The 17,149-nt window shown below is 36.7% G+C and overlaps 1 protein-coding gene across 1 annotated transcript; it reads left to right on the forward strand.

Moving 5' to 3' along the window:
• Positions 1-1,345: 1,345 nt before the first annotated feature.
• ppef2a (protein phosphatase with EF-hand domain 2a) lies at positions 1,346-15,973 on the forward strand. Its single transcript, XM_056238238.1, has 19 exons — positions 1,346-1,474; positions 2,496-2,654; positions 2,805-2,900; positions 4,302-4,358; positions 5,217-5,344; positions 5,472-5,526; positions 5,628-5,803; positions 7,182-7,296; positions 7,375-7,421; positions 7,515-7,681; positions 8,045-8,081; positions 9,805-9,954; positions 10,039-10,386; positions 12,368-12,553; positions 13,213-13,355; positions 14,225-14,331; positions 14,543-14,706; positions 14,828-14,915; positions 15,606-15,973. The coding sequence occupies exons 4-19, from the start codon at positions 4,307-4,309 to the stop codon at positions 15,971-15,973; spliced, it is 2,331 nt and encodes a 776-aa protein (XP_056094213.1). The 5' UTR covers positions 1,346-1,474; positions 2,496-2,654; positions 2,805-2,900; positions 4,302-4,306.
• Positions 15,974-17,149: the final 1,176 nt, after the last annotated feature.

The raw sequence follows: 17,149 nt of genomic DNA on the forward strand, positions 1-17,149 counted from the left end.
ATATCTTGCACATCTACTGCAGTCAGATTGACCGTGGTCACTCTTAATAACACCACTCACATGGCTGTGCACTTGTAATGACACATTAAGGTTGTTAAGAGTGTAAAAGCAGGTTTAGAACTTGCCCCATTGAAGTCAACAGCGTGCGAATTTTAAACAGGGTTCTCAAGTTTTATCAAAAGCTTGGAGTGAGATCACATGCGGTTAGGGGAGGAGCCCAAGGGGAGGGGCCCCATTGGAGCCCCGCCCATCCCCGCCCCCCAATTTTACCCATTGTTCATAATAACCAGCACAAATTGAAATTATAACAATTGGTAAATCTGATAAATGACAGATCAATTCATCACATCCAATATACTCTTTAATGTTATATTTCAAAATCACAAAAATATAACAAATTGCTCCAAACAGTTTGGAAAAACAATTATTTTTGCATTTTTCCCTGAAATCTTTGAAAAATACAAATGCAATGGCAATGATTAATGTATGTTTTGACAGTATATAAAATATTACCCGGAGCACTCTGCTTTAATACATGTAGCCTTAATGTAACTAGAAAGACTATTAATACAGTATAATATATAATTTAAAATAAAATTTAGAAATACATCTTCATTCCTTCCCATAGCCACTAACATTTCCCTTAACAAAAGCTTCTGGCTTGGTTGCAAAGTAGTTGTAGAGTTTTTGACTGCACCAATAATAATGTATACGATTGGCTATATATTAAATGTTCTAGCCTAAAAATGTTAGACAAGCTTTCTTCCAACTTACCTTCTCCATCATGGCCTATGATCACGACGTGTGTTCGCGCGATATTGTTGGTTACCTAGTAACGAACGTACGGTGGCCGAGAATGTGTGTGCGTGTGTTCGCGCGGTGGCCGAGAATGTTCCTTCAACTTCCGTTTGTTCGCGCATCTATGTTGCCCATGATGTTGCCTAGTAACGAACGCAATCTGGCCGAGATACGGACGCGCTGGCGGCAGGAAACTTCACTTTGTGTGCCTGCGCCTCGTATACAACGTTATATATAAAGCTTGCAGGACAACTTGGTTGGCATTGCCTTTTCAGCGTGAGAAATACATGGCGTGGCGTGTGAACTGGTTGAATTGCCACGGCCAATGCGTGAGACTTGAGAACCCTGTTTTAAAAAGAGGATAACATAACACGGTGTAACGTTAGGCAACACCGATTTTTGTCTGTACTGACAGCACTCCAAATGTACAAAAAAATTAGCTCAATGTTAAAATTGACCAGAGTTCTCCTTTAAGGTTAGATGACAGGTTAAATGCAATAATTGAGAATAAACAACAGCAATTCACGGTAAGATGAAAGTTCCACGGGTGAGTACGGCCCCACACACATACTTTATTATACCATGTAGATATTCTAATGACTGATCGTCTTTCTCTTACAGATGTGGATATGGAACTTGGATACGCAGGAGCAACAACGAGGAGGAAACACAAGAGGTAAGAAATGCAGGTAAGTATCACACGTAGTCCTACGTGAGAGTATGGATGGCGTGCCTAACTGATGAGGGTGATTGTTGGCTGCGCAGGTGGTGATTGAGTGTGTGCAGGAGGGATGCTGGGAAACGTAGTGCTGCAGTGACCATAGACAGGGCAGTGACTGGAGATCATGACAGCATTGTGAATGGGCTCTATGCACGGCGGTATTTCCGGTGAAGGTCAAGGATGCTCGATAACTTCCGCCGATCATAGAGTCCAATGCAGTACCGAGAATTTATATTGAATTGTATACTCCATGGTTATACTAAAGAAGCGTTAGTCACAAAAACTGACAAAACAGATACACCTCGTTGTGTTTATGCTTCTTTTTAAAATTATATTAAATAAACACAACTATATATAAAATTACATCTAAACGTATGAAAGTTTCGTTTCAAAGACGGGAGGACAGTAAATTTTGAAGACTCTGCCATAATCCCGTTTTCCTCCGCTTTAATCTCCCCAACCGGAAACTGACGAGCATCCTTGCGTCAAATGCGGAACTTATGCGTGCATATAGCCTATAGGCTTTATGCACAGCTTCACTACTTCCTGAACTTCAGCCAGCCCTTTGTTTCCTGTCTGTCATTATTGAACAAACTGATTAATCCAGGTGTGCCTGATTATTGTTACTGAGGCCAGGCACACCTGGATGAATCAGTTTGTCCAATAATGACAGACAGGAAACAAAGGGCTGGCTGAAGTTCAGGAAGTAGTGAAGCTGTGGCATAAAGCCAATTCTCCCTTTTATACATGTAAACCACAATTAAGCTTAGATCTGATTTATCTTTAGATCTCCTTCCCAGACCTTCCTTATTTTACAATATATTGTAATTGTTCATAATTACTGAGGGCTCTCAGATCTCACGCACATAAAATGTCAAATATAAAAACACTGCTTTCTCCTCAAATGATTTAATTTTGTATCTTGCATTACTTTACACATCAACATCGTCCAGACTTCTCCATCTGCTTCCTTTAGGAAAGTGCTATTTCCTAAGGAAGTCCAGTCAAGACGCATCAAGCTATTACCCTTAATCCCTTCGGGGCTTGTTCACTTAATTCAGCTACAGAGCAGAAGACCGTTAAGAAGCAGAGAAACAAACACACCTACTTGAACGCCCCAGGAGCTCGACACAAGGTCTTCTGTCTTTTTTGAGAGAAAATAGTGGCATTTTGCTCAGGACATTGAAGGTCTCAGGGGATATGGGGAAGCCTGTGACGATGCTTTATATGTGTCCTCACAAGTTGATTTATTTGCGTTTCTACTATTCACATTGACTAACTCAAGCAAGCACCAATGGAGTACACCAGGCGGATACATTCCTTTGGGTGACATGTTGTGGAAATAAAGCTTCTGGGACTTAGAAGAGGAAACCACAGGTGAGTTTTACCCATGTTGGGGTTGTGTCCCTTTGATCTGTTATCTATTGCTGAAACCTTTTATGGTTTAATTGTTTGCTGACACTGTTTACACAGCCTTTCATATTAAAATTATATTCAAAGAAATACACAGAATAGGTACTAAAAGCTACAACTGATTTAATAGTGATCTATAATAATATAAAATCTTAAACCACTTTTTTTTTTTTTAAATGGCCAATATTTAGTATGGGATAAATTACGTTTTAAATATGTCTACACGTCTTACGCTCTTTGAAGAAAAGTTTCTATATAGAACCTTAAAGGCTTCATTAACCTTTTAGGGGTTTCCATCATGGGACCATTGTGTGGATTTAGTTTGAATTAATTAAGTTTGAAATCTTTTTTATTTTGATACATTTTTATGAAATAAACAGCTTGTAAACATACTTTATCACTAGACAAAATTGAACAAATCTGTTAAACATGAAAGTATTATGCAATGATTGAAGACATTTTTCCTTACTGTATATAGAATATTTTTGGCGTAAATTGTTCTTTAAAATTGAGTCAAGAACCTATACAAAACCCCATTGAAAAGAGCTTTTGTCAACATTTAACCTCAAAAATAGCATGTCTGCTTATACACTTGTGTATAAGTGTCTTGTGATTGTGCTGTCTGGTGAGCTAATGAATAACCTTCTTTACAACCAAGTCTATAAATCCATAGTCCATAATCCCTAGTTATTCAGGATTTCCTTAAAAAATAAAAACACTTAAAAAAAATTCACCTGAGTCCTCATGATTTTAAAAATGGTGAGATAATTAGCCATATTTTTTTAAACTATTTGAATAAATAACAAGCTGATTTAAATTGAGGCTTTGTTTGACAGTTGTGGGCTTTGACTGAAGCACAGGTGCGTGTTGACGTCGTCTGCTCTGTAAGGAGGATTGAGCCCAGTGCAAGAGAGCAATGACCCCAGATTAACTCGCTCTCTGGATCTCATTAAGGTCTACAACAACATCATATAGGTGTAGCCTATATTCATGTTAAAAACTTGGCAATATTGTACAAGATTTTTTATTCTCATTTCATCTGCAATATGATTTACTGCACTCAGAAAAAAGGGGAGCTGTCACTGGGGCGGTAACCTTTACTAATATGTACACTTTAGATATTGAATTTGAGTATTTAATAAATAGCATTGTGTTTTACTGAATTAAGTGTTGTTTATTTAGCAGTTTATGGTTTCTTAAGCATTTTAAAAATAAAAACATGCTTTATACTTTTGGATGTGGTTTGCATTAAATAGGCATAGATAAAACATGATTTGTTGTGCATGATTCATAAAGTCTCATACAGGTGTTAAATGATGAGATGAAAAGTGCTTGTTATACTTACTTTCTTATGTTCTGCATTCAGGAGAAGCCATGGGGTGTGGTGTCACAAAAAACAGTGCATTCAATAAAAGATATGACAAAGGTAATATGTTTACTAAAAACATGGATATGAATGGCTAGTGTAAATTAAAGAATGATATGTTTGAGTACTGTTTATTCAATGAATATTTTGTTTAAAGGGGTCATGAACTGGCTTTTTAAATTGTTTTATATTGTTGTCTGAGGTCAACTTATGACATTCGCTTGGTTTTTACATTCAAAAACATCAAAATGAATAAGTAATAGGCTATTTTCTACCCTAGTTTTGAGCCTAGCTCAAAAACGAGTCGTTTGCTGAGCCTGGTGTCAATAAAAGCTTTTATTGGACTAACAAGGACGTTTTCAGTTCTGAAACTTACAGGATATTCTTATAATTTGACCTCTTAGATGTCAAAAGCTCAAGGAAAATTTGATTTCTCAGTTCATCACCCCTTTAAATTTAACTTCATCTTCTTAAAACACATGGACATGTCATCCCAGGTGAGATTTTAGCAGTCCAGCAAAGCTTGTGTAAAGCCTTGTTTATCTCTAGCACCTATAGAGCATGGCTGTCAGGTGTTTCTGTGCAATGTCAATATAAGTAACTCATTTACATTCTCAACATGCCTTCTTTTCCACGCATGTCTGCAGTAGCCATAAGTAAGCAAAATTCCTCTTTTATCACCACTATGACATTTGTTTGACTGTTGTTGAGTAGTGCACACTACACAGAGTTATATTATAAGATGTATGTAGATCTGACATTAATCTCTCTCTGATAAACTGTGTGTGATTCTAGAAGCCTAACCTGAAAGTTATTGCATTTATGACAAATTAATTTAATTATTAATTTAAATGAATTTAATCAACAACAAAAAAAGGTATTCTGATAGTGGAAACCTGTGTCATGTTCTCTTGAAAGCAATGAAAGCAGCGGTGATAATCCAGCGCTGGTACAGACAGTATGTGGCCCGCATGGAAGTAAGACGCAGATACACCTGGAACATCTTCCAGTCCATGGAGTACGCAGACCTACAAGACCAGATCAAAGTATGAAATCCACCATAATCTAATCATAAGGGATGGATGGAATGGAATAATTTATTTATCTCCGAGAAAACTGTAAACAACATTTATAATGATATGACACATATTTTTTTCTCACCTCCTCACGCAGTTATACAATTTTCTTGGTTACCTGATGGATAACTTCACTCCATCCAGCAGTGAACGTAAAAGAAGCTGTTGCATGTAAACACAAATACCACAGATACAGCTTTTCACTGGAATCTATCCATGCTAAAAGCGTCCTGTGTGTTCTTCTTCCATGTAGGAAATCTGATCTCACATATCTTTAGAGAAAACGAGGTTTGCCGAGATGCAGAGTGGGAGAGATATTTCAACTACACCAATATTGATGTGCCAGACATCTACTCTGGCCCACGGCTAACTTTTCCTTTAGATATGGATCAGGCTGCTGATCTTGTAGAGGCCTTCAAAAACAAACAAGTAGGTGCTCAACGAGGATGCATTAAAAATATGTTTTAGGTACACTCTCAAAAATTATGCTTCTTTATTGGGATCTATGGTTTCATAAAGAAAGTTTAACATCCATCCTGGCTAACAGGGAACATTCTCAGAACTTTGGCTTATATTCTGGCTAGGTTGAGGAAACATTCTTCCAGCAACGTTTATAGAATGTTCGTTCAGAGCTATCTGGTCTTTAATAATCTCAAAACAATAGCACATTATTTATAGATTGTACATGGAATGTTTTTTTTCTGGAAACATTTTAGTTGGACGTTCTTCTAACATTTTTTAAATGCTACTTGTTTCAGAATGTTCAGAGAACATTCAAGAGTAACGCTGCCATAATGTTTACAAAATATAATGTTTCCTTAACATTTACATAACCAAGAAAAACATTTTAAAACATAAAAAAACTAGACGTTTGAACATTACAAGAACAGTCAGAAATAACTCTTTTTTTTTTTTTGACATATTTTTATTAGATGGGATGGAACCTTTCCATTGCAAAAAAAGGTTCTTTAACAGATTTTGTAACTTTATTTTATACTAAAAGGGACAGGTCTTAAAAGGGAATCTATATATAAACACACAGGGCTCAACGCTAAGGAGTTCACTGGTTATTTGCCCTGCCAAAATTTTCACTGGCCCCGCCACACATACACACACAAAATAAATATAAATACGTAAATAGTATTTTACTAAATAATGTTAAATAAAGACAAGTAAACAGTCAGTAATACAATAAGAACAAATAAACAAATTACAAGCAATAGCACTAATAAATACAATAGAACAAAAATGTTTAGGTAGTATATTTAGATAAGAATTACCTAATGTATAAATTAAATATTTATATTAATTCTATTAAAGCCAAAGAAGAAATTCAGTTAAAGAGCAGATTTGAGCAGAGTGTGAGCGGCCGAAATACCAATCTCCCTCAAAATCTTGAGCTGAATTGAACATGGCCTGGTTCATATATTCTTCACACCAAGAAAAAAAAATGGTTCTTTTAAGAAATATACAGTGAGAACCCAAGTTTTAGAGAATCCAAAAAGGTACCACTGTGCCATTGCTGCTAAAACTCCCCTTTGGAACCTTTATTTTATAGAGCAGGGATGGGCAACTACGTCCTGGAGAGCCACTGAGAACCCTATTCAAACACACCTGGACAAGATACAGTAATCCATGTTAATCAATGTCTTCATGATTACTAGAAATCTACTGGCAGGTGAGTTTTTGTCAGGGTTGGAGCTGAACTCTGCAGGACAGAAGTTGCCTATCCCTGTCATAGAGTGTGTGTGACAGTCAGATAACACTGATGTCTTTAACCATGTACACTTCTGGTTTCTCTAAGCAGCAGCTTCACTCTCGTTACGTTCTTCAGCTTCTTCTGGAAACGTGGAAGCTACTCAGAGGGTTGCCAAATATCAACCGAGTCTCTACATGCCATAGCAAAGAAATAACTGTTTGTGGTAAGAATGCCCGACACATCCTTTTATCTTTTTTATTGTTACACTATTCAACGCCTCAAGTTACGGACTTCATTACAGGTGATTTACATGGACAATTAGAGGACTTGCTACTAATATTTTACAAGGTAGGTTTCAAATCTGTCCACACTTAGCTACGAGATTGTCTTTAAATACTGTGCATCTATTCCTATGAATTTGTGGTCTATTTATTTTCCCAGAATGGAATGCCGTCAATGGAGAAACCCTACGTTTTCAATGGAGACTATGTGGACCGAGGCAAAGACTCCATAGAGATTCTGCTCATATTGTTTGCTTTCCTGCTTGTGTATCCTGGAGATGTTTATCTTAATCGAGGAAATCATGAAGACCACATCATTAATTTGAGGTAATGGAAATGTGCTGAACACATACATTCAACAAATTTTTTGAGGAAAACGTTCCAGGGTTTTCTCCATATAGTGACTTCAATGGTCCAACGGGTTGAGGTACTGCAAAATGCTTGTGGTGAGTATATAGTATGTATAATTATTACATAAATATTGTGTTACAGTAACACAAAAACGCTATAATGTGATCATTTTACACGTTACATTTACAATATAGCACATAAACATAAGGGCAAGAATAAAAAAATTGTTTTTATCTTAATCTTTCAGTGTCCACAAAGCAGATGGTCAGATTTACGTCCCTTTTTCTGCAAGAAACAAATATTATGCCTCTTTGAATTTTTTTTTTTTTCTGTTCAAAGGTATGGCTTCACCAAAGAAGTGCTGGGAAAATACAAGGTAGGTCATTAATTACAACTAATGTCTGTGCTCTACAATCCCTCAAGTTCCTAACTCTCCGTCAACAGCGTTTTCAAGCGTTTTTCAAAAGTTTCTTGTCCACACTGAAGCGTCGGAAAGTGCTTAATTTACCTTTAAGATCAAAAGGAAAACAGAATTTATCACTGATCTCAAAGTGGGTTGTTTAAAAGTCTTTTAATCGTGATTTCATTAGTGCCATGGGCTATTAGCATTTATGCTAGCAAGTGGGGTTTTTGGCTAAAAAGTTTAAAATGGTCAATTCTGTTACCGTCAAACTGTGTTACCAAGTTAGAGCAATGCTGATAGTATGTAACAGAATTTGACCTACAAGACCATAAAGAAATATGTGTTTTCATGAAAAGTAAAAAAGGAAGTAACTTGTGTGTGGCAAGCAATGAATTATTCAAATTAATATGTTTTCAATAAGATATAGGGAAGAATTTCTGTTAGTGAACAGTTTTTTCCCTTAACTTTAAAACAAATGCAAAATGTATCTCCAATTATAGAGTCACTCACATGTGTAAAACATCTTAAAAGCTCACTGAGATGCTACAGACAGAACAAGACATCATAAAGTTATCATGCAATTTTTCTGGCAGGATCATTTTATTTTAGCAAAATATCTCTCCATTCACTGATGCATTCACACTCACTCACTCACAATTATATGTTTGGTCTAAAAGAGAGCATTTTCTAAAAGCTTTGTTTTTGTTGATAAAAACGCTGTCTCATGTGGACGGAAGGCCAAAACAGAGAGAAAACGTATTAGAGTGGACAAGGCCTAAGAGTTTGTTTACCATACTGCCTTAGCTGTTTATCTCCATTATGAAACAGTAAGGGATATCCCGACACTTTCTTTCCAAGAATGCCACCTCTTAACTGCTAGTAGCCTGCTTAGACTTACAGTTTAAAAGGGGAAACTCTGGCCAGTTCTCCTGCAGTTATTTTCACTGTGAATGTTGGCCAATCCTTGGTAAGAGGATTACAACGTAAAGTCTTAAACATTCTTGCACTCTGTCACTGGTATGGATTAACTAGCTGCTAAATCAACAAACTGTTGACTCCATATATATGCCGCCTTAGGAAATTGAATTTACGGTAATGGGTAATTTTTTAACATTGGAAAGATACTACATTTATACAAGTATTTTAAAGTACTGGTGGCAGTTAACTAGTTGTTAAATGAACAAACGTTTGACTGCATATATGACAACTTATTAGGGAATTAAATATACGTAATTTTTAACATTGGAAATATACTTATTTATACTAATATTTTAAAGGACCCGTGGCTGTGAACTAGTTGTTAACAAACATTTAACTGCATATGACACCTTAAAAGGTGTATTGAATATACAATGAGTCATTTTTTAACATTGGAAATATACTATATTTATACTAGTATTTTAAAGAACATCACAGATGGGCAATAGAATGATCTTTGTCAAGTGTTGTTTTTTTGGCAGATTTGGGGTCAATGGCAAACATCTTTAGCAAAATATCCATTGATGGTGCTAACTGAGGTTATGTTCAGTTAATGTTTTTTCCAAGTATAATAAAGTATTTTTATGGTTTTAGTTAACGACAATAACTCTGCTGAGGAATAACTCATTAACATCGTCAGTAATGTGTTATGCTCTGAGCTTCACATTATGGTGAAATGAATCTGAGGAGCTTCTTTTATCTGTTCAATCCCTTTAAGTTGCATGGAAAGCGTATCCTCAAGTTGCTCCAGAAGATCTTCAGCTGGTTGCCCTTAGTGACAGTAATCGACCACCGGGTGCTGATAGTCCATGGAGGAATCTCAGATACCACTGAACTCGCTCTGATAGCTCGAGTGGACAGACACAGAGTGAGTCAAACAAACGGTTACATGTTGTTAAATCCTGAACATCTCCTCTTTTAACTGATCAATATGACTGTTGTCTTTCTATAGTATGTGTCTGCTATGAAGCCCCCGAAGAAGAAGACTCCATCCCGCAAAAGTTTATATGCAGATTCAGAGCTTTATAATGAGATGATCATCTGTAAGAGCAGAAGGGGCTCAATGACCTTTCCCAAACCGTTTGCTGCTCGGGACAGTTTCCAGAGACGCTCCCTTCAAGACTTCTCAAGGACTGTGTCTCGGACGGTTGAGGAAGAGTTCGAGGTCCGTCGTAGGCAAGCGCAGTTTAGCATGTCCAGCTTCAGCCAGTCTCACCGCATTCTGGGCACTGCTCCGTCCTGTGAGTCTGAGCCAGACTCATCTGAGGTCATCGACACCAGCGATGATGATTGGAAACAGGTGGGCTTCATTTGACGGTATCTGCTTTGGTACATGTTTGTGGTTTGTTTAGTACTAAATACTAAAGTACTAGTAATACATTTAATACTAAAACAGTTAGGTAACACTTTATTTTAAGGTGACGTGGTTACACGTCACTACATATAGTATACATATAATTATGCATAATTTACTGTTATTACTAGTATACTATAAGTAACTAACCCTAACCGTAACTCCATAGCAAGTACATTAATAAGTACATTATTAGTAGTTAATTAATATTACTCGGTACTTATTTGAGGAAGTACAATATAACTACGTCACCTTAAAATAAAGTAACCCAGTTATATCCTCAACCATTTTGAACCCTTTCCAGGCCACCCATTGGCCATAAAATTATTCAAAGGCCCCATGACTTTTCTTATTGTTTGTGATTTACTGGATAAGGATTAATGATTAAAATATATATTTCTACTCAATTTCTAAAATATTTTAGAGCTTGGCATAACTCAAATAAATGTATGTTCATAAAATGTATCCCAAGGAGTTGTAAGATTGGATTAATTTAAATGACTTAAAATCACACTTTCATAGGAGGTGAAATAAAATAAGAAGTATGTTGTTTTTAGTTGGTCTTAGTTGGATTTTATTTTGGTCTTATTTTGTTTTGTCTTTATTTAAAATTATGTATGTAATTTTGAGGCCCAATAGTTGGCTCTGGTTCACTGGTTGAGATCCACTGTACTAATTTGATACATGTGTAGTTTTGAACCATTAATTTAATTAATTTCAACTCATTCCTCAGTGTATAAAAAACACAAATTGCATTTGGAGTATCGTACTCATAGTACAATGGAAGTCTTTTGGATAAGACGTTGCACAAAAATAAACATTAAAGGGACACTATGTAACTTTTGGCCCTCTAAAGGTTAAAAAGCAAAAGTGCATGCATTTTGTGGAAGAACAATGTTTTGGTTGTGCCTCGGCTGTGGTTATACTGCTTCTTATACAACTGCTTATTCACTACTAAGATATAACCAGTTTAGATGGATAGGATCTCAAGCTGACTAACTGAAGACGTTAATGTAGCTATAACCATTGATAGACATGATACTTCCAGCACAGCCCTACAACAACCATAATGAAATGATCCTTCACAATAGATTTGCTTTACATTGAACTGTGTTAGAGAGCTACACATGGCAATTTATCTGTTCAATAAAATACCACACGCACGGGCGAGTGACAAATGTATGCAATTTCCTCCGAAAACCATCCCGGCAGGTCTAAGGGTACGTTTACACGACAACGATATGCTTAAAACGGAGAAGTTTTTCCTTTGAATTTTCCGTGTACAGACGACACCATTGTCAAAACGATCCCTATTCACACGTATCCGTGAAAACGACTAAAAACCATAGAAAACACTGTATTCTGCTGCCAGGCCATTAGATGGCGATGAAACACTATAGACTGAACATGTAATACGCATGTGCATGACGTCATCGTCTTCAGAGATTCGTTTTTGTTGTTTACACGGAGATAGTTTTCAAAAACTTGCACTTTGAAACCCGTTTTTCAAAAGTTTCCGTTTTCAGGCACCCAAAACGCTGTTGTCGTGTAAATGAACGGCCAAAACCCATAAAAAGTTTTATGTTTTTAGTTGAAAACGGTGTTGTGTAAACAGCCCCTCAAATACAAACAATTTTAGGCTTACCATAGTGAATCAGGGTAAGACAAAAACACACAAGGATTGATGATGTATTGACTTATTATTTAAATGTAGTTAATTTGGGGGGGAAAAAAGTGACATGGTGTACCTTTAAAATACACACAAAGTATAATAAAGTATAAAAGATTTCAAAAGTATATATATGCTAATATGAGACTAGTGTGATAAATTTGTTTATAATCTGGAACATTACGTCGTAATTATGCCAACAGTTAAATAGTTTTACAATCTCTCCTTGCAATTACATTTATACTTTGGTGTCATCAGATTTTGGACCTGCTGTGGAGTGACCCCATGTCCCAGGACGGTTGTGTTCCCAATGAGGTCCGTGGCGGAGGTTGTTACTGGGGTCCTGATGTCACCGAGGACTTTCTGAACAGACACAATCTCCAGCTCATCATCCGCTCACACGAGTGCAAGCAGGATGGTTACGAGTTTTGCCACAATCGTAAGGTCAGCAATGCAGTGATCTGAGGACTTATACAGTGGTTTGAGAAGGAAATAATAATTACTGTCATTTCGGCTAAAGTTTTTATTAAAATGTCTGTCAGGCAGGGACTGAATAGATTAACATGCTCATTTAAAAGGTGATAAATTGTCTTATTTACATTTACATTCATGTACTTAATGGCTCATGTTAATTTAGAGTGCTTTTTAGGACACTGTGTCCTGTGAGTAATATAGTAATTGTCTAGATGAGCTCGGAGGAAAATTATTCCTCAGACGATTTGCCCTTTCGTAATTATAGAAACGCAAGTTCTAAGTTACTGTATATTTCATTAGCATTGTCTCAAATGTCTCTGTCGAAAGTCTCAATTTCCCCTCGTTTCATTTCATTGCTGTGAAACAAATAAGAAAAAAAAAAGATCCAATTTGTAATTTTTCGAGAATATAATATTTAAAAATAAAAAACATTTAAAAAATCCTAAAATCATTTATCATAATTAATTCATTGTCTACTTATGTTTTAGTTGTCCAGATTGACATGCATCAATCTTTAAGTGCAATTTTTTCATCTTAAATGTCTAAATATTTTTGGGGTCAATGTATGTTTGTAGAAGTGTTCTTGACAGTTTTTAAAGTTGATTTGATTTATGTATTTTGATTTTTAGGTCCTGACCCTTTTTTCAGCCTCTAACTACTATGAGATTGGCAGTAACAGAGGAGCCTTTGTCAGACTGGGTCCAGATCTCGTGCCTTACTTTGTTCAGTATCAGGCCACCAGTATGATCCGAGGACTGAGCTTTCCACAAAGGTAATCAACACACATACCATCATCAGCCATTTGACTAAGACAGTAGTTCTCAACCTTTTTAACTCCAAGGCCTCTCATTGTCCACAACAATATACAAAGGCCCAATGACAATGACCAGTTTTTCATTATTGGATAAGCATTTAGGACAAAGATTTTTAAAAACATATATTACTCACATCTTCTACTCTCTAAAATAATTTAGAGCTTGGCATAACTATAGAAAAATGTAAATTTGTTATAAAAATGCCCATGGAGTTATAAGATTTGGTTAATTTACATGACTTTTCCAGGTCTATAAATCACACTTTCAAAATTAGGTTATCTGTTGGCGCCGATAGCCTTGTGGGCAGCGCGGCAACATATAGCGCCATTGCGCTTCGGGCGTCCCGAGTTTGAGTCCCGGCTCGTGGACCTTTCCCGATCCCGTCCCCTTCTCTCTCTCCCACCTCGCTTTCATGTCCACTCTATACTCTATCCTTTCATAATGAAGGATAGTATAGTATAGTAGTAATAACCAAAATAAATATTTTTAAAAAAGCTACCTTATGTACATATCCTGATTCTTCAATGAAAAAAATGAAATTGAATTAAAATAACACATATCTTGATTTGTAGTTGTTGAATGCTTGTTTTGTCTTATTTTGAGTCATTTTAAGTCATCTTTTATCCTGAGGCCCCTAGTGGCCCTGGTGAACCACTGAACTAGGGGAATGATTTTCATTCACAATTTCAAATGTGTTATTTGGTATGACTTGAGTTTTTTGTTGGAAAATCTACAGCAGATGTTGTGTTACAGTCATTTCGGATACGGTTTATAGTCTTACAGGTTCATTGTCAAGTTTGCAGCTCATTTCTCGATGTTCTTTCAGTGTAAAACGCACAGAGCACACTGCTCTCAAAGTCCTACGAGAGCAACTGTTTGTGCACAAGTCAGATCTTCTCAGTGCCTTTCAAGAGCTTGATAAGGAGAACACAGGTACAGACAACTATCTGGTATAAAATGCATATTTTAATACAGTACTGCAGTATTTTGCTACCTAGTGGTGTGATGATATCACTTCCACTAATAGCTAAGGAATATAAATGGAGTTCAGACTGTTTAATATTTGAAAACAATGCGTCTCTAGTTACTTAATGGCTAGTTTTGCAGTTGTTCAAATGTCAAAGCAATGTAAATGCCATCACAGGACTGATCTGTTTGTCCGACTGGGCCAGTGCAATCGAGCGAGTTCTTCACCTGGATCTGCCCTGGAGAGTTCTTCAGCCTCAGCTAGTGTCCAGCACCACTGATGGGATGCTGGACTACCACGGCTGGTTCCGGGATCTCGCCCTAAAAAATCCCAGCTCTGAGGTAAAGCAGATCCCTTGATTTGAAGATTTCCAGAAATGTATCTCTCTGTCTGCTGTGTTAGTATTACGAAATTCTGTAGATACTTGTGCAGAAAGCGCTCTCTTCTGTTCTCACTATACAGCACATTGAGCAGAGTATGCTGGAGACACTGTATAAACATCGCTCCACCCTGGAGACCATTTTCAGAATAGTGGACACAGATAATTCAGGTATGAAAAAATATTTGCAGGTAATAATAATGTTAAGATACTCATTAAATGTAAAAAAATGTTTGACCTCGTAATGCTTAATCAAAATGTCATAACTGGATCTTCCAGTGAAAACAACGTGTTTGCTATTTCTGTAATGTCATGCGAGTGACAGGTTGTCCCGCCCTCACGCCAGTAAACACGTCATCAGAGAAGAGAAATTGTTGCAAGGAGGAGGGGAAGTTATTTTGATTAAAGATTATGAGCCCACATAAATAATAATACAAAAAATGGGTAACACTTTATTTTGATAGTCCACTTTAGACATTCTACTAACCAAGTGACTTTGCAACTACATTTCAACTACCAGTCATTAGAGTCTAAGAGTATTAGTAGACTGTCTGCTTAATATCTGCTACCCCTTTATTTTGATGGTCCAGACATTCTACATAAGCAACTACAAACCCTAACCTAACAGTCTACTCTAGTGCAAGTTAGTTGACATGTAGATGCAAAGTTACTTATAGTTAGTAGAATGTTTAAAGTGGACCATAAATCATTTATAATAAACAAAAAAAAAAATGTCCATTTTGATTTCATGGCAGCTTTAACATTTCCCTGTTGATGACGATTCCTACAGAGAATAGACTAAACGTAGTTGGATGGCTTCCCATAGCACCTTCCTATGGCCAAGGTTTCTGTTTTTCTCAGGTCTCATCTCTTTTGAGGATTTCCGTCAGACGTTGAAACTGCTCAGTGCCTATCTGAAAATGGAGATCTCTGATGAGGTCATCAATGAGCTCGTCATCAGCACGGACACAAATAATGACGGTAGCATTGACATCGATGAATTCATGGAGGCTTTTCGGCTGGTGGACAAAAGCAGACTTGAGAGAGGTGAAAGTCTATTAAAGTTCAAGCAGGAATTTCAGCGCCTTCCTCAGGAGGAAGAAACCTCACAAACTGCAGACTCTACAGGCCCACAGATTTCACAAGGTCCAGGTACACACACTGAAGATTGTTCATCTTCACAGACTGAAGATCTCTGTGACATTTCTGTTGTTGTTCCACCACAATAACTGTTGAAAAAAATGAACTGTTGTAAACTGTAGTCTTCCTCTTGGTATTTCACCTTCCGGATGAACCTTTTTTAGACTTTGAATCTTCCTCTCTAAACCAAATATATGTATGTGTTAGCTTCAGGTTTACAACGCACCTGGAAGTTCTGTGATCAATCATGAATGTTCTCCATGTTTCCTCAATGTACTAAATTGTATTGCAAGCTGATGATCCTACAGGATTCCTACATTTGTTCTTATCTCCCTGAAAACTTGATCTGTCAAGTTTGCCTTCATTGCCTCTGACAAATTTGTTTGCATATTCTGTATGAAAATGAGCCATCAGTATCTTGAATAATACACCATGACATAACTGTTTCGTAACATAGACTACATGTTGTTCATAATGGATTTGATGTCTGCATAAATGTGCTAAGCATGCAAGTAAAAGGCTTGATAGAGTTTTAAAACTCTTTGCCTGCAACTTGTGTGTTTCAAGAGCTATTTTTTATTAAGAGGCATGTTGACGTTAAGCTCTGTGCTATTGCTGCAAATAAAATATATTGTCCTAGAAAACATACTAGCCAAAAAGATGACTGATGTTTTCCTCTCTACCTACACGCTTGACTGAGGGAAATGGTTTAGAGGGAGTATACAGTATGGGTGGATACTTGGAAGTAGTAGTGCTGCAGGGAAGAATATTTTTATTGGCTAAAACACAGAAACAAGTTAGCATTTTAGAACTTCAGATTCCATCGCCACGAAATCAATGGGTTTTTTGAAGGAGTTTATGATTAAATGCCTGAAATAAGGTTTGTGGTTAACAGCAGCTTAAGATATTTTCACATTTTATTCTACGACATAAAATACATCAGTAATAACCCTTCGTGATTTTTTTAAAATCTTTTACTTGTCTTGGGAAAAGGTGGTTGCAAACAAGTGGCTAATGCTGCGTTCCATTTACCTTGAGGAGCTGGGAATGACGATACACCCGCAATCTAGATGGGAATACACAAATAAAAAGGCGGTAATGCCAAAATTTCATATCCACAAAATGGGTTGGATAGTACTGTGTGGATCACTGAGTTTACTGAGACACAGACAAACAGAAGTGCTAATAAACAATATTTTACTACTGTTTAACTACGGTTGATGCGCTGAGAGCAGCCATTTTGGATTCTGAAGTCAGGGTTGTTG

Source organism: Rhinichthys klamathensis, unplaced genomic scaffold, assembly GCF_029890125.1.
Source record: "Rhinichthys klamathensis goyatoka isolate OS25496 unplaced genomic scaffold, OSU_Roscu_1.1 h1tg000019l_1, whole genome shotgun sequence".
NCBI lineage: Eukaryota > Metazoa > Chordata > Actinopteri > Cypriniformes > Leuciscidae > Rhinichthys > Rhinichthys klamathensis.

Excerpts from the sequence above, each read along its gene's own strand:
- ppef2a (XM_056238238.1), top strand. The coding sequence starts at position 4,307 with ATGGGGTGTGGTGTCACAAAAAACAGTGCATTCAATAAAAGATATGAC. Across the intron at positions 7,682-8,044 it reads GACCACATCATTAATTTGAG|GTATGGCTTCACCAAAGAAG; the intron begins GTAATGGAAATG and ends TTCTGTTCAAAG. Across the intron at positions 13,356-14,224 it reads GGACTGAGCTTTCCACAAAG|TGTAAAACGCACAGAGCACA; the intron begins GTAATCAACACA and ends ATGTTCTTTCAG.